General features: G+C 38.0%; 1 protein-coding gene across 2 annotated transcripts in view; it reads left to right on the forward strand.

The window, feature by feature from the left end:
• Positions 1-23,133, forward strand: part of bicc1 (BicC family RNA binding protein 1) — a 102,022-nt gene that overhangs the window by 5,062 nt on the left and 73,827 nt on the right. For both annotated transcript variants that reach the window (XM_084434879.1, XM_084434880.1), the window contains exon 2: positions 17,321-17,367. In XM_084434879.1, coding sequence (XP_084291005.1) covers positions 17,321-17,367 — 47 coding nt within the window. The remainder of the gene's footprint in view (positions 1-17,320; positions 17,368-23,133) is intronic.

Here is a 23,133-nt window from a genome sequence, read left to right on the forward strand (position 1 = left end):
TTCTGGGTATGTTTGTGCGCGTGCTTGGCCGAGGCCTGGTTAAAAAGTTCATCTTTTTGTTGTCTGTTGGATGAAAGTATAGAGACAGGAAGTGAGTTTGGTGTGGAATGTGCTTGGGGCTAACTGTCCTCTGGATCGAGGCCTAGGGAAACACTTTTCCCTGTAGCTTTCAGAGGGTAAACGTGGCATTCTCCCCAAGAACTACTGCTGGGGTGAATCGCCGTGACCTCGTTTTTGAGTTCATAGCAGTATGGCGTTTTAAGAACGTCGGACAGACGAAGCCTAGCAGCTCAGTTGGCACGTAGCAAATGTAATACAATGCAAAAGGCCAATAAATGTAGGAAAGAATGGAAATACGTCTGTAAAGGTTGGTAGAATCAAGTATATTGGGACCATTCAGGAAACCCTGGCTTGTGTTGTTCGGGTCTGAGGGACCCTTGAGAGGTGGTGGGCGGAAGAGTCCCAGCGCTCACAGCACATAATTCACTGCAGCTGTTGGAGAGTCTCTGTTTTTAAAAAATGCTGGCGCGGACCAGAGACTTTGTTATGACAAGGAAAAGAACGAGCCATTACACTACAGCTACTAACTCAACTCATTTGAGTCGAAAACGAAATGGTTGTTTTTCAAAGCAATCAAACCTGTAAATGTGTTACATCTCGGATATGACATTGTCACGCGTTGTTTATAGGCATGTCTTACTGTCATTTATGTTGAAGAAACATTTTTTTTGCCATTGGCATTGGCATTATATACAAAAATAATCTGTAATTACATTTCATAGTTTGTGTTTAGGTGAACCTCTCAGTTCATTTAAAACGACTGGGTAGAATCCACCCAAGAGTTTCCTGGCAGAATGAGTAATGTTACTGGCATTTCTTTATTCACTTAACACACCTATTGCACTTAAATACACTACATTATGCACAGTTTAAGGCATAAGGATTACGGGATGAATAATTTTTTAATTGGTGCATGCCTGGCTGTTGCTTCCCAGATGGCAGCTTAAAGCAGCATTTAAGCGTCCTGCATGTGTAAGAACTTTGCTCTAAGGGTCAATGACGTGGCGGCCTTTTTTTTTTCTGGAAATTGTTCAGAAATATATTAAACATGCAATATAGCCGAAAGATACAGCTCTTCTATGAAATGTTTTCATTTCTGAAGTATATATTTTTTTATATATATTAAAAAAAAAAATATATATATATATATATATATATATATGATTTAGATGTTTATTTAACATTACAGTTAAAATGTGTAGGTCATTGTGAGATCAAAATGTATAAAAAAGGTCTCATTAAAATAATTCTTAAAAACTATAGTACTATATAGTATAGTACTGCAGTTTTTTTTTAGATAAACTATAGATATTTTAAAGTTTTATGAAATCATGTTAAATTTAGATTATCAAACATCAGATAGAATAACCCCAAGAAAATGTAATTATTAAAAAATTATTTTTGAAAGTAATGATTATGCCACTTGACATGAAAGTTGCGATGTAACGGAATTACCGATAGACCTTTTCCTTCAATATTTTGACGTACATACAAGTGAAAAAAAATATAGGTTGGTTTGATCCATCAGTTGTTGATTGGATGATGGCAGATTTGAATGCAAGCCTGCAGTCGATTGTAAGAAAGTGGCAGAGTTTGTTCAAGTCCTGCATATGTCACCAGAGAAAAGTCTGTCATTTCTCTGGAAGATATCGGAAGTCAAAATCTACTGAACAATTGTTCACAAAAAAAGAAGTCAAAATCTACTAAGGGGTGATATATGTATTGGAAAGATAACAAACATTTTATCAAACTTTGATAATCACCTTCATCTTTTAGACAACTGATAGTATTCAAGTTACATTTGATAAAAAATCACCTGTCAATTTATAATATATATTACATCAGCAAATGAGAGTCTAATTGGACATGACAGGGATTCATCTCAAGAACACTCCTTTACAGTTTATCTCTTGCCAAAATTGTGAAAAAAAGATCAGTCAAGAATAGAAAATCTTTGAAAATATATAAATAAAGAATGTCAGAAATCAAAATGCGCAGTTTGTGCATAAAAATATCCGTCAAAACCAACACACGTTGAACAATGTTCACTAACCCGGCAAAGTTTTTCAGCTGGATTGGTGTTTATTCTCTTTAGCATGCAGTGTGAAGTATTTCACTTAGTTCTCTGATCATTCTGATTCAATTTCACAGAGTGAAGAACAAATTTATGTATTTTGTTATGTATTATGTACGTTATTGTCGCTGACAAACAACGTTGAAGCCTCTCTGGCCGCCATTTTCTCGGAACACATTTACGCATTCAAAACATCTGGTAGTGTGGGTTTTCCAGGAAATGCGTGTTCTCCCTGGAACCCTTCTCATAAATACTACTGTGTATTGTGCACGTTATTTTTTGACAAACATCGATGTTGTGATATTAAAATGATGTAGATTTGAAAACAGATTTATAGTAAGGTATTAATTATTTGTTTCATAGCCGTCAAGTATTCAGTGAAGTGACTGATGCCCATGAGTGTGTTATGTCTATATTTTTTGTTCTAATATTCCAAGCGACAGCCAGCATAAGTTTTTGACGGACATGATCATTTGTGTGAGGGATGACCTATATGTTTGATTTTTGGGTAATTATAAAACATGATGGAGACATTCGAAATGCTTTTTGCGTAGTTCATTATACTTATTTTACGGAATGAAGTTTATTTTGTGGCTTAAATAAATTATGTTACTCAGAGACTAACAAATTCGTTGACTTTTGAATATCTTAGTTAATTTTAGTGTGGAGTGGTTTTGATGAACTCTTGTTTTTATTGTCTCTTATAACTAAATGTTTTTATTTAAACCTTTTGTAAATAATAGTGAAACATTTATTTTTAAAACTATTGTTCTGTTACTAGCCCTTAGCAGGTTTTGATTCAGAGTTATGACATTTTTTATAAAAAATTGGGGGGTCAAAAAAGACACATGCTTGGATGAATTGTTCACAAATAGGATCTAAAAAAACAAAACAAAAAACAGATAAGGTGAATTTCCATTTCATGCTGACTTTAAATCACTTTTTTTTTTAATTGTATGTATATTTTTCAAAACTGCATGTGACATGAAAACAAATATTACATTTTGGAACGTGCATTTTAAACTTAAAATTATGAATTATATGTGCCTTGAGCATACAATCTACATTATGTAAACTTTTAAATGGGAGACTCTTAAAGTGAACACGGTCATTGACGGATATTTATCCCAGTAAACAGGGCCAAGAAAGGCAGCTGCAGATAAGGGTTTCTCAATTCGCTGTTGAGTCCAGCTTTTGGCGGATAATGCGCATGTTGCTGGTGTGTACCCTCCATCCACAGATAATCTGGAGAAAGCGTGCATTCTTCTAGACTGACTCACGCTCGGCTGGGACATGTGAACGATGTGCCACAATCTGCAGACAAACTGCAAGCTTTGTTTATCATTTTTAATGGTTTCCGTTTACTCTCTTCAAGGGTCAGAGACAAAGGATATCCGAGATGATGAAAGGAGATATCCTTTAAAAATCTAGTTTAAAACTTATGTGCCTGCCAAGTTCATGAAAGGGTAATCTTTGTAGTGAACTCATGTTGGGTTTTTTTCATACATTTTTGGGAAATGTTTATTCTATTTTCAATAATAGGTTTGATTCGATGTGTTTTGCTCATGAGTCTGCAGAACAAAATTCTAAAAGTTTATTTTTCAATAGGTGATTTTCTACAGAATTATTTTTTTGTTGTTATGCTGGTTGAAAGTCTCCTCATATCCTGATAGCAATCACTATGTTAAGCGGCCTAAATGTATTTTTATAAATATATATCGTCTGTAGGAGGCGTAGGAGCATAGAATTTGTTCATCGCATTCGGTCCAAATGAAATGATAGCATGTGTTCCCTGTCAGTCAACGTGTGTTTGCACACCACTTTCACGCAGACATCATTCGTCATCAGTGTTCACGTATGCTGTGCAGACAGAGCGAGAATGGCAGGCAAACAGTTGTTTACGTTCGTTATTGTATTACTGTTACTCTCTGTATTGTAACGTTTTTTCACCGGTGAATGATACATGATGTAATCCAATCCATGCATTTCCCAGATGACCTATTGCACATTTAAGCACAATCTGCTGTGACTTCACAATCAAGTTGAATTGTGGGATATAGAGCTGCTTGAAGTGTACATCGGAGTTGATTCGCTCCTTCGGTCAAAATTACCTCGCCCACTAGACAAGATGGAACTCACTTCAAAATGGTGCCAGGGATTTCCCCGAGGGGAATTGTTTAGGGAAGTTTGTGAGTGTATGTCTAAAAGCAAAGTGGAACTCACCAAGTATAAGTGGAATTCATGAATATACAAATTAGCCCCGCCTCCACTCAGTCACACAAACTCGGACTACCTGATCCACTCAATCAGCTGTAGTAAACGCTACACAAAGCAAGTGGAAATATTGGTTTAATTTAGCCATATTTGATTTAACCTGGAACTGATTCAGAAGAAGAAAAGGAAGAGCGAGTTATACAGGGTCGTCTACTAGTCGATGTATCAGAATGGTAATGCATTTAATTAGTGATGTAGTACTCGAGACCGATTTCTGCTTTCTCGGACTCAACTCGGACTTGTTCTTACAAAGACTCGGTCTTGACTCGGACTCGACCCTTCAAAGACTCGGTCTTGACTCGGACTCGACTGAATTTGAAAACCAACGGACTCGGTCTCGACTCGGACTCGACCCTTCAAAGACTCGGTCTTGACTCGGACTCGACTGAATTTGAAAACCAACGGACTCGGTCTCGACTCGGACTCGACCCTTCAAAGACTCGGTCTTGACTCGGACTCGGCATAGGCGGTCTCGTCCCATCACTAGTCCACTAGAATACATACCACTAGAAAATTTTAATTGACTGTTCGCAAAGACCCGCCCCCCTTAGTTACTGTCGCTATGTCCGACAAGCTACACCGTTCTCACGCCACACCATGTTCTCACCCAGTGAAAAATACATTGCGGAGCAGAGAGGAGACTGACAACACGCTGAGGACAGACCAGGTTACTTTTCGGTTACTTTTGATATTAAACATATTAAACAAAGTCTCGCCTTTCAAATTTGGTCATTTTTTAAAAGAAATTTAAACAATAAATACCGTTTTGTGGCTCTTAAATGTGTAGTGACAGATCGCTGTAGAGCATCAGTTAAAGCTGCTCGTGAACCGATCATCTCTTCCTTCTAGTTAATTTATAGCCTCAAATAAACATGAACAAACATAAGAAGCAATGTTGTTTTAACCACGGAAAGGCGTCAGTACACTCCGTGTTTCAAGTTCAAATCCTCCCATATTAACCAACGGACTCGGTCTCGACTCGGACTCGACCCTTCAAAGACTCGGTCTTGACTCGGACTCGTCATTGGCGGTCTCGTCCCCATCACTACATTTAATTATGTATTGCTCTCTTACAGTAATTAATATGATCAGCCTTTGGCTTGAATACGTTATCAAACAGCTAAAAAATGTGTTGCTAATGTTACACAAACCATGTTTCCTTTTGTCGTCTCAGAGTCATAGCTGCCTTTTAAAAATCTGAATCCTTAGAAATGCTTTGAACATCATACATTGTAATTTACATCATATACATAATTCAACCGCTATATTGCCATATAGAGAAATGATGGCGTCGCGAGTACAGCGCGAGGCTCTGCGTCTCAACAGTTTTTGCGAATTATTGAGTGTTTGTTTATTATTAGCAGCGTATTTCCCTCGATACAACCATGGGAATATAGTTTACAGTAGACAAGAACTTCTTGACATCCACGCACTCTGCACGAGTAACATTTTTCAAAATCTTCAATTTCCACCGGAGATAGCCAGGACGCCGGGCTCTAATTTATCAGCTCTCCCAGGAAGGAGGGCCCGGAGGCGGCGTCAAGACCGCAAACAGAAGCGGGGAAAGCGCGGTGGCCTACGAGCTAGGCTAACGCTAACCCCAGATAAGCTACCACTACCAAGCTTATTCCTAGCCAATGTGCGGTCACTGGCGAATAAACTAGATGAAATACGACTCTCACAGACGGATTACGGACTGTAATATCATGATTTTCACGGAAACCTGGTTAAATGGCCGGGTTCCGGACGTCGCGATCGAACTGGAGGGGCGAACTATGTTCAGAGCTGACAGAACAACTGAAGACTCCGGTAAGACCAGAGGCGGTGGTTTGGGCATTTATGTCAACAATGCTTGGTGTACGAACGCTGTCATGACCTGTTCTGAGAACTTGGAATATCTGTCTGTTAAATGTCGGCCTTTTTACCTACCCAGAGAGTTTACATGTACTGTTATCACGGCCGTTTATGTACCCCCTGATGCTAATGCTAAGCAAGCAATGAAAGAACTATATGCTGCCATTAGCAAACAGCAAACTGCACACCCAGAAGGGGCGTTTATTGCTGCTGGGGATTTTAATCATTCAAACCTCAAGTCTGTACTCCCCAAGTTCCACCAACATGTCTCCTGCCCGACCAGAGGTGACAGAACTTTGAACAAGGTGTACACAAACATACCAGAGGCCTACAAAGTCAAACCACTCCCCCACCTGGGTCAATCTGACCATCTCTCCCTGCTGCTGCTGCCCAGGTACACACCCCTCATCAACAGGGTGAAACCCACAGTGAGGAATGTAAAGATCTGGCCCGAGGGTGCAGAGGCCGCACTATAGCTTAGGTTTCAGCGCACGGACTGGAGTCTGTTCGCCACCAATGCCATCTCTGACTCCCAGCTGGACATTGACACATATACTTTTTCTGTTCTGGAATACATCAATACAAGCGTCAATGATGTCACAACTCACAAGCAGATCAAGTTATACCCCAATCAGAAGCCTTGGATGAATAAGGATGTCCGTCTACTGCTAAAGGCTCGCGACATTGCTTTCCGATCTGGCAATGCAGAAGCCTATAGCACATCCAGGGCTAACCTGAAAAGGGGAATACGGAATGCCCAACATAGCCACAAACGTCTGATTGAGGAGCACTTCAATAACTCTGACCCCCGATGCATGTGGCAAGGGATACAGGCCATCACAGATTACAGAAGAGTAAATTCAACCCCCCTTACCACCACTACCTCCTTTGCTAATGAGCTTTATGCCCGCTTTGACCGGGACAACAACACTACGCCTGTCAAAACTACCTCCCCACCTGACGACCAACCGCTCAGACTCACTGTCTCTGCCGTGCAGTCAGTACTGAGCAGGGTGAATATACGGAAAGCAGCCGGCCCGGATGGCATCCCTGGGCGCGTGTGGAGAACATGTGCTGAGCAACTGTCTGGAGTCTTTACTGATAACCTGTCACTGGCCCAGGCTGTTGTTCCTGTGTGCCTCAAGACCACCATCATCATCCCTGTGCCCAAGCGATCAAACCCAGAGTGCCTGAACGACTATCGACCGGTAGCACTGACCCCCATCATCACCAAATGTCTTGAGAAGCTAATCCTAGCGCACCTCAAGCCCAGTTTTCCTCCTGCACTAGACCCCCACCAGTATGCATATCGTGCCAACAGATCGACTGAGGATGCCATATCCACAGTCCTCCACTCTGCCCTTACCCATCTGGATAATAGCAATTCATATGCAAGGATGCTATTCATCGATTTCAGTTCAGCTTTTAATACAGTCATACCATCTGATCTGATCATGAAATTACACAGGCTTGGCATCAGCATATCCATCTGCAACTGGATATTGGACTTTCTGATCAACAGACCCTGGATGGTAAGGTTAAATAACCTCTTCTCCACTACACTTCCTCTAAACACTGGTGGACTCAGCCCATTACTGTACACCCTCTTCACCCATGACTGCTCCCCCATTCACAACACTAACTCCATCATCAAATTTGCAGACGATACAACGGTGCTTGGCTTGATCGGGGACAATGATGAATCAGCCTACAGGGAGGAAGTGCAGCGTCTGGCTGCATGGTGTGCAAATAATAACCTTGCGCTCAACACCTCCAAAACCAAAGAGCTCATTGTTGATTTCCGGAAAGCAAAGGCAGGCACCCACACACCCATTTACATCAATGGGGCTGAAGTAGAGCGGGTCACTAGCTTCAAGTTCCTGGGTGTCCACATTTCACAAGACCTCTCCTGGTCACTCAATACCTCCATTATGATCAAGAAAGCTCAACAACGCCTCTTCTTCCTCAGGAAACTGAAAAAAGCTGAACTGTCCCCTCAGATACTCCGTAACTTCTATCGCTGCACAGTTGAGAGCATTCTCACTAACTGCATCACGGTGTGATATGGGAACTGCACAATGGCTGACAGGAAAGCACTACAGCGAGTGGTGAAAACTGCACAAAAAATCATTGGCACATCACTCCCAGCCATTACTGATCTACATCACTCACGGTGTTTGCGACGTGCTCACAATATCATCAAGGACCACAAACACCCCAGTCTAGGACTGTTCTCCATCCTCCCGTCTGGGAGACGTTACAGGAGCCTTAGAAGTCGCACCAGCAGGCTCAGAAACCGCTTTTTTCCCAACACCATAACGCTGCTCAACTTCAAGCCCCAACACTAGCCCTTGTCCCTGTGCTGCTCCGCCATTTCTCTCCTTTATTTATTTTCTTGCACTCGGATTATAGATTGTCTGACTACCTCTGATCACTATGCACTTTACCAATACATCTCAACTATGCACTATATGAAATCTCTACTCATATGGCCTATGGACCTTCTGAATTTTTTTAGAACTCTATACATCATATTTGCAAAATGCATTTTTAATAATCATACTGCATTCTGTATTTTTATGTATTTTTTTTAAGCATTGCTATAAATACATTTTTTTTAAAAAGCACTTTAATGATTGATTGACTGGTTAGATGTAAAACTGCATTTCGTTGTACAGGTTGTACTTGTGCAATGACAATAAAGTTGAATCTGAATCTGAATCTGAATCTGAATATGTACCTGATTTAAAGGGTTAGTTCACCCAAAAATGAAAAGCCTTCCTATGTATAGGCTATGGCTTTCTTCTTTCAGCCAATTCTGTCTCTTCCAAGGTCTATAATGGGAGTGAATGCTACCTTAGATTTTGAAGTCCAAAAAAGTGTGTCCATCCATCATAAAAGTAATCCATACTACTCCAGGGGGTTAATAAAGGCCTTCTGAAGCAAAGTGATGTGTTTTTGTAAAAAAAATATCCATATTTATAACTTTATAAACTATAATCACTGGCTTCCTGTAAAGGCCGTATGCGAATCTAGTATGGATTACTTTTATTATGGATGGATGCACTTTTTTGGGCTTCAAAATCTAAGGCTCTACTCACGCTTATTATAAAGCTTGGAAGAGCCAGGATATTTTTTTATATAACTCTAAATGTGTGTTTGGCTGAAAGAAGAAAGATATGCACCTAGGATGGGTTGAGGGTAAGTAAATTATGGGATAATGTTCATTTTTGGATGAACTAACCCTTTAAAGTGGTTATTGTGCTCACTTTGTTAAAATACCCACAGAGCAAGAAAACATTTGCTGCAGGTAAACACCACAGGTACAGCATGATAGGAAAAGCCCCGCCCCGTACTTTGACGGGATTGGTTACATGTTTGTGATGGTAGGAAACAGGGTCGGTTTTAAACTTTCTTTGGTACACTGCAGAAAATACTGAGCAATGTTGTTGACTGATACATTTTCTCATGGTTTGTCTTAAAACATTAAAAACATTGATTTTCACCACAGGGGGTCTTTAAGAAAAACAATAAAATGCTGTGTCAACATTTTAAGCTGCACAAACACATTAAAGTGGATTTTGTTCATCATCGAAGAGGTGTATTTAATTATCATGTTTTTTTTTATTCCTTTTTAAAAGCATTTTTGAAAAAAAAATTAATAGATCCAGACAGTGTTGTTTATTTCATTTGATGAAGCAATGATAATTGCTGGATCTGATATTTGCTCCTACATCTGCGGAGAGCAGAATGATTTCATTGTCTAGTCATCTGTGCATTGCTTGATATGAAATGTTATTGAGCAAATTACATCATAGTGTTGTGACTTAAATGTCACAAACATTGTTCGCTCATAGTCCCTAATGCAATGTAATGTGGTCTCTATAGAGGCTTTAAAATGTTTGTAATCTGTGATGCATTTAATTTGCCACTGTTTATGCATTCAAAAAACACCAAACCATCAGTATTCTGCTGTTTGCATTGTGCAACATTTCCATGACATCAGTTTGAAAGTTCATGATATTGTAGCCAACAATTATGAGGTCAGCAAATCCAGTTGGAGCCTTGGACGCGGCAGCATCACACATCTGTGCGATTGTTTGGTGGTTTCTAGGCGACAGCAGGCCATTGTTCCCGCAGAGGTTCATTGAACCAGCATAATGACATTTAATAGATACGTTTTCCATCATAAGCAAGTTAAAGTCCACAAGTAAAAGATACAGTCCCTCTGAAGCAACTGAATGAGATCTCATTAATTCTCAGTTCATGGGTAACTCCCATCTGTAATTGAACTTATAACCCTTGTGTTAACAGGCCAGAGCCTTGACCATTAAGATTCCACTGCTTTAAGGTCAGGAGTACTAATAATATGTCATAGTGTTAACAGTTATGACAGAGCTGTGGTTTCTCATTAAACCACAGTATTTCTCCATTCAAGAATATACTTGAGACAGAACCTTCACACTTAATTATTATAATACTGCCATAATGATCTAAGCATCTTTGTCATAAAGAAGTCCATTCGTGCATACTTACCTGAGTTGAGCCAGTTGTGTAGAAAAGAATTAGACCATGTTTGTACATATGGTTAAGGTTTCTATCTTGATTTATTCATTTACTTATTTATTGTGATCTGATTTTAAAGGGCCCGTATTATGGATTTTTGAAAATGACCTTTCATGTAGTGTGTAACATAGCTCTAAGTGAATGAAAACATCCTGCAAAGTTTTAAATCTGAAAGTGCACCGTATATAAAGTTATTGTCTTTCAAAAGTAGGAGTCGACTCTGAGTCAATGAAATTAATGGTTTTTCAAACGAGTCATAAGCCATTTCGTTGTGACGTCAAGACGAAACATTAGCATATTGCCCGCCCACTTATTGCACGCGCAGACACCAGGGAAAACTTGAACCTCAAACCAACAGCTGATTCCTGTGGATGCTGGACAGCATCATGTCGAGACGACCCCGTGCTCAATGTGAAGATAAAGCCAGTTGTTTTTTTCACTGCCCAAGGACGAGCATGTGAAGAATCAGTGGTTAAAATGAAAAAAAAATTATCTTTACCATGATATCACAGCAGTATAATCCTAAACTTTTGCTGTGTTCCCTTTATTTCACTGACGACTACTTCTCAAACCTCGGAGTTCAATGCATGATTCATGATTAAAAGATGGTGTTCAAAATACTTAGTTTTGAGTTTTATATTGTGTAGGTCTCTTGCTAACTGGCTAACTCACGTTATCACTGTCTTACTTAAATACTTCTGTTAATCAGTTTGTGGGCCACTATTACCTATAACTGTGTATTAATGCAGATTGTCTGTCATTCTCACTACTTTAAGGAAAGATAAAAGCAACACCATGTAGTTTTTCAACCCCATAATATATTTCCAAGACTCTTGTGATGGTACATCGACTTACAGTAGGTTGAATGACACGTCTGCCATAGCCTGACGGGGTCTGTATCGCTTTTACTGGCACTACGGAACTTCGGGGTTCGGGTAGTAACCCGAGCACAAAAAGAGCTACAAAATTCAACTGCTTTACGGCATACCTCACTTCCCCCTCACCCCCCACCCCCCATTTCCTCAAATTCGGACGTGAGAGCCCAACTAGCGTTTGTTTCCCGGCTGGTATAGCGTGTGTATGTTGTTGTCATGGCCGAAGCAGCAACAAAACCGAAGAAGGCAAAGGTTTTGTCGGAGGAGACTAGGAAGAGAAAAAGGGAGAGTGACAAAATCAAAGGCCCAACCGATGCTGTTGGACTAGTAAGTATATTGACCAAAAAAAAGTCAGAAGTAAGCCTATGTCTAAACGGCGTGTACAAGTTTGGTAGGGGCTACATTCTTGCAAGTAAATAATACATGATTAGACGGACAAAATCATCTTTTAGGCTAACTAGTCTAATGACTGCAGACTGATAGTCATGTTTGTTTATTTATTTTTCTGGTGAAAGTGTCTTGCCTCAGGCTATAATGCAAATCGATTTTTCAACTTTGCGGATTCATCTATGGTAGCTTGACGATATATGGCTATTACCTACCACACAAACATTGAATTGAATTAGCATATCCATTCTGTAAAACAGTAGCCAATAGGCTACTATAATGACGCTGGCTTGTAAACGTGAGCTACGCGATCTTTTGGCTATGAAATTGTATTCATATGACATGCTGAAATATATGCCACTGTACCTAGAATGAAGACATTTCACACGCAACGTAGGCAGTCTGCCCAAGACGTGAGTTCTCACTTTCTGTGAGTTCGGGGGTATCGGCTTGTCAACAAATGCACGTGTATCCCCTGGTGTAACCATGACAGATTTTACGACAGTAGTAGAAGACAATACTGTTTCCCAACTGTAGGGGGACCCCGAGAGCAAAAGTTACTTGGTGTTGCTTTAAGCATGGAGCAAGATTTGTTTTACCAACGTTTATGTTAAATCAGTCATTCACATCAGTCATTCATGCTAGAGCTCGACTGCACTGTTATTGATACAGTTTCCACGTGTTCACCGCAATATATTACAAAAATACTCAATATAATATTACAAAAATATCCAATATAAAAAAATATAATAAATTAGTACTAGTAAAATAATTGGTTTGTTGATGGACATGCACTTGTTAATGCTGATGGTGAGGAATTACAGTTGCAACATCTCATAATGTACCCCAAACTGAGTAGTGTATCACTGAGAAATGTCCTGCTCGAGTCGTCCTTGCGATGGAGGTTCGGGTTGAATGACTAGTTCTTCCAGTGTTTCATCATCGGACTCGCGCTTGCATTGATATGGTAAAATCGACGTCATTGTTCGTTACTGTCTTTACTTTACGGTGTAGGAAGCCTCATGACAGCTGACGTTGTTATGGTTATGGGCTTTTTTGTTTGCGACGCGCACTGTATGCGGTAAACCAATCACAACAGACTGAGCTGTCTGGCCAATCAGAGCAGAGTAGCTTGTGGAAAGGCGGGATTTAGAGAGATTGATTCATCTGACGAGTCGTTTGAGAATCACTGAAAATATGGTGATATGCAAATGTATATTATGAGGAAATTAAACAGTTTTTTACCTTTGATGCATGTAAACCTATTGTAGGAGTCTCCAAAAACAACATTAGGGAACTTTAAAATAGCATAATAGGGGCACTTTAAGTATCTATATGTTTTATTTAATTCAATGTATTTATCAATCCTGTGATTCAGTGTCTTAATGACTCTGAAGTACAATGTTTAAGCTCAGACAACAAAGAGGATCTTATAAACAACCACTAACTATTGTCTCTCTCTCCCATTTACTGCTAAGTTTTTAAACTGCTTACAGTCCTCCCGACTGCCTGTAACAATAATAATAAAGAAATTATGGTTGCATAATATATGGATTCCATATCAGCTGATATTAGAGATTTTTTCATTTAGCATATCGCCTGGTATCAGATATTTAGTTGTGCATTTCCTCTATTGTTACATTTAGATGTCATCTATCGCTCACACTTTTGTGAAAAAAAAAAAAAAAACGCTTTCCTGTTAAATGTAATCTTTAGCAAATCTCAAAGTGAATATACATTTTTCATTGTGTACATTTAATTATTATTATTATAATTATTCATTTTTAATTATAATGTTGTGATTCCTAATTTCACTTGTAGTATTTAAAATTATTTTAGGGTTTTTTAATTTATGTGGAGAAAATAGTATAGAATTGTAGTATTGGCCATTTATTGGTTATCAGCCTTAACATACAAATAATTCTTGGCTTTTCGTATTGACCAGAATTTTTATGTCAGAAACTAAACCTATGCGCGTGAACTCGACAATCGATTACTATGGCCTTCCAAATGTACAAAAAAATGAGCTCAATGTTAAAATTGACCGGAGTTCTCCTTTAAAGCGCTAAAGTAATTTATATAAGTAAAAGTGTTGAAGTTATTTATATACAGTGGTGAAAATAGCTAAGATTTACTGGGGAGACCCTAGTTGAGAACATATTTAATATTTTCAAATTTAAAATGCAGAAAATCCCACCATATTTATGAAATTTACATAGCGTTTGGAGGCAATTATGTGGAGATGGAAAGATGGAAATCCTCTATATTTTCAGCTGGAACTCTGTCCCCCCCAATTTACTTTCTGGACTCTTGAGTCCCCCCACACACACACAATTCCCAGTCCTTTTCTACAATTTCTCTGTATTAGATGCATTGCCAGGTATCGTAATACACCCTAATATAGGCTGATATAAGTTAAGGAAATCAACCAAGATGAGTGCTATTTAACTTTCCCATGTTGGTGTGAGATATTATGCTGAATATGTTCTCTTTAATGTAGAAACCCATTTATAAAAGCCTCCTCTCATGCCGGTGTAGCCTATCCAGTCTCAATAACCTGGTGGCCTTCTTTACTTACAGTGAGGTTAACCACTAACCTTGCATGAGAGGATGTTGGCAGTGCTTTATTCTTTAACTTTGCACTTTGCTCCAAAGGGAAGAAATATAGTCACAAAGAAGACATTTGGGTCACTAATCTGCTTTGGGAATCCATTCCCTGAACACAGCCCATCTTGGAAAAGAGTGAATGTTTTACCTGTGCCAGCAATTCATAGATATGTTTTTATTCACTGTATGTGTTGACGGACAAAGTCTTGACATTTGTCTGTGGAGCTGAGCATTTTGTTGATTTATTCTTGTGTTTCATAATGCTATGGCTTATGTTGGCACATTGCGCAAAGCAATAAGACACTAAGTGCCAAGTAAAAATAATGTCAATTGCAAAAAGATAGGCCTATCTGTCTTTGAAGCTATTATACAGAAGTTGGCGTGAAGAACAGCGAAGAGCAGTTGCTTGACCTCCCAAGTGTAGTTATAATGAAAAATAAGTTAAATGGACCTTTCTGTGGGCAAGCTACAATAATCCACAAGTGCCTGAAACCAAGTTTTTTTGTGGTAAAATCACTGTAACGCATTTGCCTTGCGTGGCTTATTGGTTTTATAAAATGGTAATGACAGTAACATAATAAAAGACACCAGTATTCAGTAAATAGTTGCTAAATCGAATCGGATCGTAATCGTATCACTGAATTTTTTTGAGGTATCGGCAAATATCGTATCGTTGGCTATGAGAATTGATATCATATCGTATCATGGCGAACCATCCGATTTACACCCCAAGTTGTCACAGGTGTGCAATTATTATCTATTTTACAATGGCTTCCAATGATGTTCATCCTATTAGCAATGTTTCAGCAATGTTTATGAATGACTATTGTAAAGTTGAAATGCTTTTTTTGATTTCGGTACACTCAGCATTGCTAAACCTTTGTTGTAGGGATGTCACGGCGAGGACATTTTCACACCGGTATATAAACTTGTGACAACACTGGTATAAACACCGGGTGTAAGGGAGGGCATTTTAAATGCATGCTCGCTTTTCGCTTATGTTGGGTAATTGAACTCTTTATGTTGTTCAGGGTGTCATGTTCTCAGGTGATAAATTAAACCAGTCGTATGTTGAGTTCTATGTTTGTACCTCTCGATATTTCAACCAAACAAATTTCACACATTCATTTTTGGTCAAAGTGAAATGCGTCCACATTGCTGACATGTTTACCTGTTGACATATTGTAGCTTATCCATGTTGTGTGCACGGAATAGACACTGACACTGTCAAAACGCCTCATTTGAGAAGCACTAATTAAACGTCTCTGCTCTGGTAAAAAAAAATAAAAAGTTTTGTCTGAAACAGAATTTTTTCCTGCCAAAAATGTTGGTGTATCACTGTTTTAAACATGATTTTGTGATAAAAACCAACTAGCAATATAGCAATCTGATTGAACCTTGTGATTTCCACAAGTGTTTTCCAGTGTTGTGTGCAATATGCGTCAAAAGCTGAGAGAACAAACTGTGGGCAGCCGGGAGTGTGAGGTTGAGACCACCCTTGTTATTGGCACATGGTGGCCACACATCAAATGTTTTGAGCAACATGGAGTAAAATGGTCAAAGTCTGTTCATAATTTTTGAGAAGGTTATGGTGTTTATGAATAGTTTCCTGAGGCCTTTCCACAGTCTCATAAATCCATTAGATTCTGTTTTGCTTTGTTTCTTGGCCAATCACAGAAAAATTAGTAATTTTGTTTTCTCTCTGAATGTAGTTAACTCTGTACAGTTCAGTTTGTTCTCAGCTTCCAGAGCTTCCTCCATTGCCTCTGGATATGTCTTAGCGGTAAAGCAGGGCTGATTCAGCCGGTGCCTGTGGTTTGAGCAATTTTCAGTCAATCGGCTCTGAAAAAAAACTCCCCTGTAATTCATTGGATATAAATAAACGCGTCGCATTTGTCTGGATTACAGTAGACGCACATTTTAAAGCTTGGCCCAACAAGACCATGCCTGCATCTCACAATGTAGGTCATGTTTCTGATCAAGAGAAATATGAACTGAAAAAGTTCTAGAAGTCTGTCAACTGCTGCATTTTGTGGTTTCAATGTCTTTAAACAACATCCAAATTTGCTGATGAACAAGTCTGTATTTTATTGTTTAATTTAAATCAAATGTTCTTGGCAAACTTCTCAAACTGAACAAGTATGTCAGATTCCTTGTCTCATGTGGATTACATTTACATTTCTACATTCAGCGGACGCTTTTATACAAAACAACTTAGTGCATGCATTTTGATCGGTGTGTGTGTGTGTGTTTGGGCAATCTAATCCGTGACTTTGCCATTGCTATAGTCTACGACTACAAGATAAGCAATAGGAAGTCCTAGATGGGGTTTGAACACAGAACCCAGAGCTTTACACTTCATTTAAACCTTCTAAATGTAGTATTATGCATCACAAAGTTTATTACAATCCTGCAGAAAGTAGTAATGCATTGATTTTTCAAGGTGACTTGCTGCAAATGGACAGGAAAATGACCCCCGCCCTGCCTAAATTGCGCAGACATTTTTTCCACCCAAGGCCATGTGGAAGAATGTGTTGATATGAATTGCTGATTTTGTTAATACGCCAACATAAGTGATTCCTGATGTTACGCTTTTTCTGAAATGTCCCATTCTTCTCCGCAGCTGCCACGGAGGGGCGAGTCAACGGAGGTGAGGACTTCTTTCAAAAGGTAAAGAAAACCACATTGCTTTGGCAGCCTCATGCAGTGGTAGAAAATAGGTTAGAATCATGTTGCATGTGTAATTATTTCTGCTGAAGGACAAACTGCAATCAGTGCTGCAAGATACTGCAGTGCAACAGTTTTGCGGTACTCAAGCCTCAAAATACTACTACTGCGGTAATAGAATAAATGCGGTACTACATCGTTGTATGTACAGTGTGCAATTGTGTATATCCAGTGACAATAAATAGGCTCACTTGATTTTTTTTGGTGTGCCTGTTACAGCTTAGCAAACCAATCTTAAGAGGAGATGACAGCACTTTACAGGTCAAAATAAAGTGAAAATGAGCATATTTAGAAAATTTGTCTTAATTCAGTTTTCTATTAAAATGTCTTGTGATTAACAACATTTTTAATATATAGGATTTTTGTTGAAAAGCATTGTGAATGTAGTCACTCCACTGTACGTTGTGCCTAACAACAATCTTTAAAAGGAAAAAGTTTGTCCAAAAATGTAAATATTCTGTCATCATTTACTCAACCTCAGTTCTCTTCTGTTCTGTTCTTCCGAAGACAAAAGGAAAGAATTTAATGAATGTCTAAAGTGGGTGATTTCAGGCAATGGCAGTATATGTGACACATTTCTATGCTTAATGAAGCACCAAGTCTCATTTTCCAGATGCTCTGGTCAGTTTTGGTGAGCTACAACTTAATATTTAAGAACCTATGGAATATATTAAGTAAAACTATTAGAAATTAATAAAATGTTAGTAAAATGATTTCTGAAAGATGCTGAAAATTCAGCTTTACCACCACAGGATTAAATTACATTATAAAACATATTAAAATAGAAAAGTTATTTTACATTGTAATAATATTTCACAATATTACTATTTTTGATCAACTAAATGCAGCTCTGGTAAGATACTTTTTTCAAAAACATTTAAAAAACATACCAACTCCAAACTTTTGAACGATAGTGTACCTTGATGCTTAATTATCACCATATTGAATATTAGAATAACTTTTTTTGTAGAAAAATATATATAAAAAATATATATATTAGAATGATTTCCTGAAGGATCATGTGACCTTGAAGAGTAATGATGCTGAAAATTCAGCTTTTCCATCACAGAAATAAATTGCATAAAAAAAAATGTTACTTTACATGTAATCATATTTCATAATATTACTGGTTTTACTGTATTTTTGATCAGTTAAATGCAGCTCTAAGAGACTTCTTTCTAAAACATAAAAAAAATCTTACTGACCCCAAACTTTTTAATGGTAAACCTTGATGCTTTATAATCACCATATTAAAAATTAGAATAATATTATTCATCCAACACAACATAAGTGATATATGTGATACTTTAGCCGGCAGTGCTAAACTCTGCCTGTTAAAAAATATGGATCCTAAAATGGCTAAATAAATTATTTCAAATTGACCTCTGCAAAAGTGTGAAGTGTGTGATAAATCACCTTTACTACGAGAACTTAGTCGGTGACTCGTGACACAACACCTTTCGCTGAAGGATACTCAAAACAGGTCTCCCGTCCATTTATGGCCACGCCAGAACAAGCACACTTTGCGTATTTGGATTCAGTGGGGTAGAATGGCCTTTAGGGCGAACACTTGCCGGTTTAATTGGCAGGCTGTGGATAAATACAGGAGAAACCAGACAGAGGAATGAGACTCAGCACCTGAATCAGAGCATGCTGGCCTTCAAAATAAACACTCTCGCAGGCAAGTCGATATTGGTAAGAAATCCGGCACATGTCAAAGTTTCATTTGTGCTAACCTGAAAGGTGTGTGAAAATAATCAGACCCAGTTAAGAGAGCTTGGAAAGGGTCTCGGTGAGCCCGTTCTGGAAGATACGGCTGGCTGAACCGTAAGCCTCGGGCTGCCACAAATTTGGGTTGTCGCAGCTGATGCAAAGCTTCAGAAAAGCCAATTCCTGCTTTTCAAATAAACACAACCTTTCATATCGCGAACAGTGTTTTAGCAATGGCCATGTCCCAAATGGCAGCCTAAATGGGGATTTGCGGTCTCACGGACTTTCGCTCGCGTGCGTCCGTGAAGTCCATGGCCGTCATCATGCCAAACAGGAAAACCTATCAACTCGCTGGTCCGTTTTCACAGCCTCAATGCGTTTATAATCACGCTTGGGCAAACTATTCCAACTTAAACTTTCAGGGAAAATGTTTTTTAAATGTATATTTAAATGTTGTTGGAGGCTTAATAGTGGTGACATTGAATTCATGAGCCCTGGTGTAGTTTGTTTATAGCCCACATTTAGCTTTTTACTTCTTGCGATTGTATTTGGCTTTGTGTGCATTTGTAAAGATTATTTATCATGATGAAAATGTAAGAATCATAAACTTTTGTTGGTTATCAGAACTTATTTTCTGCAATAATCCAAAACCAAATGGAAAAATCTCAATGGGTTTTTGTAGAGGGAACCAATTTTTCATTTTAGGGTTCAGACTTTACAATTTTTACTTCTGGTGATTGCATTTGGCTTCAAAGTTGTGTGCATTTTTGAAGATTACCATGATGAACATTTAAGAATCATTAACTTATGTTGGTTTCAGAGCTTAGTTTCTGAAATAATCCAATTTTAAAAAAGCCAATGGAAAAATCCTATTGTTTTTATTTGTATTTTTATTTTATTTTTTTGTTGAGGGAACCAATTTTTTATTTTAGGTTTCAGACGTTTAACTTTTTAATTGTGGTGATTGTATTTTGCTTCAAAATTCATAAAAGTTGTGCGTATTTGTGAAGATAATCATAATGAACATGTAATAATCATAAACTTTTGTTGGTTATCAGAACTTATTTTCTACAATAATCCAAAACCAAATGGAAAAATCTCAATGGGTTTTTGTAGAGGGAACCAATTTTTCATTTTAGGGTTCAGACTTTACAATTTTTACTTCTGGTGATTGCATTTGGCTTCAAAATTCATAAAAGTTGTGCGTATTTGTGAAGATAATCATAATGAACATGTAATAATCATAAACTTTTGTTGGTTACAGAGCTTATTTTCTGCAATAATCCAAAATCCAATGGAAAAATCACATTAGGTTTTTGTTGAGGGAACCAATGTTTTATTTTAGGTTTCAGACATTTAACTTTTTAATTGTGGTGATTGTATTTGGCTTCAAAATTCATAAAAGTTGTGCGTATTTGTGAAGATTATCATAATGAACATGCATCTTTTGCTGGTTATAGAGCTTATTTTCTGCAATAATCCCAAAATCCTATTGGGTTTTTGTCAAGGGAACCATTTTTTTATTGTAGGTTTCATAAGCATGCTCACACTATGCTCCTTCGGCAAAGCCTGCATTCTGGACGACTGCTTAACAGTCCATGAGGCAAAGTGTCACTTTGTGGCGGGCCCTATTTGTCATCTGAATTAGTGGATGTTAAAAATTAAGCATATGATATTTCTTCTTAGAAATAACACAGTGTGTCTCCTAAGGAACCTTGTTAAAAAGATAAGAGTGGTATTTTTCTGCTCACGTCAAACTTGCTCTGAAAACAAATACTTTATCTAAACACACTATGTAAGAATGTGAAATTCAGCCTGTACCCAGAGACATAGATGAATTCATGAAAAATTACCTCAGGAATTATCTCACATAAGTTGAAAGCAACAACAGATCCTTTTATAAAGACTGTTTTTTAGAAATGGTATTTAGAAAAAAGAAAGCATATAATCTGTCTTTTGACTGTGAGAGAAATATTTCTGCCGACTCAGCGCCCCACGCCCCAAGAGCATGTCTTTGGTAGAGTGATACCAGTCTGTTAAAATTACACGTGTTTTCAATAACAACATTGCGTTCCTGTCCATCATGGCGGCTGCGTTTTCTTGTTGGAACCTTCGGGTGTTCCGTGATTCTGCACAATGATGGGATTCAGCCCTTTTTCCTTAGACATTTCTATCACGCTGAGAGCTCTGATCAGGTAACGGCAAAACCTCAGGAAACCTTGCCTCATCTCTCTGAAAGAATGCAGCAATATATATACAGTGCAATGCATAAGTGAATACACCCATGCTAAAGTTGACTAAAAAGAGGAATAAAAAATCATATTTTGGAAATTGAACTTAATGCCTTAATTAAAAAAATTAGGAAAAATCCAACCTTTAAGGACACCAATTTTCTTTGTGAATGAATAATGTATCGTAAATAAATAAATGTTCTTCCTTAAAATACATGGTGCATAAGTGAGTACACCCCTATGTTAAATTCCCATAGAGGCAGGCAGATTTTTATTTTTAAGTATTTTAAAAAAAAATTTTTTAGGATACTATGCATCCTGATAAAGTTCCCTTGGCCTTTGGAATTAAAATAGCCCCACATCATCACATAGCCTTCACCATACCTAGAGATTGGCATGGGGTACTTTCCATAAGATCATCTCTCAATGCAAATCAAACTAGCTTTTAGGCTAACTGAAATAAAACCATGCCAATCTCTAGGTATGGTGAAGGCTATGTGATGATGTGAGGCTATTTTAATTCCAAAGGCCAAGGGAACTTTATCAGGATGCATAGTATCCTAAAAAAAAATATAAAAAAATACTTAAAAATAAAAATCTGCCTGCCTCTATGGGAATTTAACATAGGGGTGTACTCACTTATGCACCATGTATTTTAAGGAAGAACATTTATTTATTTACGATACATTATTCATTCACAAAGAAAATTGGTGTCCTTAAAGGTTGGATTTTTCCTAATTTTTTTAATTAAGGCATTAAGTTCAATTTCCAAAATATGATTTTTTATCCCTCTTTTTAGTCATCTTTAGCATGGGTGTATTCACTTATGCATTGCACTGTATATATATATATATATTAGAATATTTGCTTAGCTATTCATACTGTTATCAAAATTGCCACTTGTTGCCAACAAAATAATTATTTATTGCAGTATGCTTTTTTCTGTACTGAAAGAGAGTTTCTATTATTTAATTTATTAGAGGTGTTTGTCAGTGCAAGCATCACTATTAGGCCTAACTATTAAAAAAACAAAAAAAAACAATTGCAAGCTTTCTACCTGATCTAACCGTTAAATTTAGTTTAATAAAAGTTAATACAAATGTACGTAATGTATGTAAGCCTTTGGACTTAAACCTTAATGGAGTTGTTTCTTGCATTCTTGTGATCGCAAATAAATGGAAGTAGGTGCAACCTAATAGGTTCTCTTTTTATGTGAAATGGTAAATACTAGTTTGATTCTGCATGATTGATGTGCACTTCAGAATTAATAAATTACAGTCACTGTAAATTTTTTATTGTAAAACACTGGTCAAATATCGATGCTGGAATCTTAAGTCTCTAAGTAAAAGACCAAATGTTCGCTTCTTTCATGCTCATTTTGCGATCTAGCTAGTTTTCAGTCAGCTGGTGAAATGGTGAGTTTGTGTGATGTCGTTCTATGGAGGTGTGTTAAGGGTGCGTTTTAGGGTAGCGCTGCTGGGCAACTGGCCCGATAGTGGAAACGCAACTTGATTTTGGGCTCGGTGTTTGAGTTCCGAGGCCATTGGCCCGTCCGGCACGCAGTGGAAAATGCTAATGACATAGCAATTCACTAACGAACAATCAGAAGACCTTAGCAACCCCATAGCGACGCTCTGACACCATCCACAGCACCCTAGCATTGTGGCGACACAGGCATGCATCACTCAGAAAATTTCAACCTCTATGTTTTAGTGTAGTTAGAATATTTTTACGCAAATTTAGACAATGAAATTAATTGATAATCGTT

Source organism: Rutilus rutilus (assembly GCF_951802725.1).
Source record: "Rutilus rutilus genome assembly, chromosome: 16".
NCBI classification, from domain to species: Eukaryota; Metazoa; Chordata; class Actinopteri; order Cypriniformes; family Leuciscidae; genus Rutilus; species Rutilus rutilus.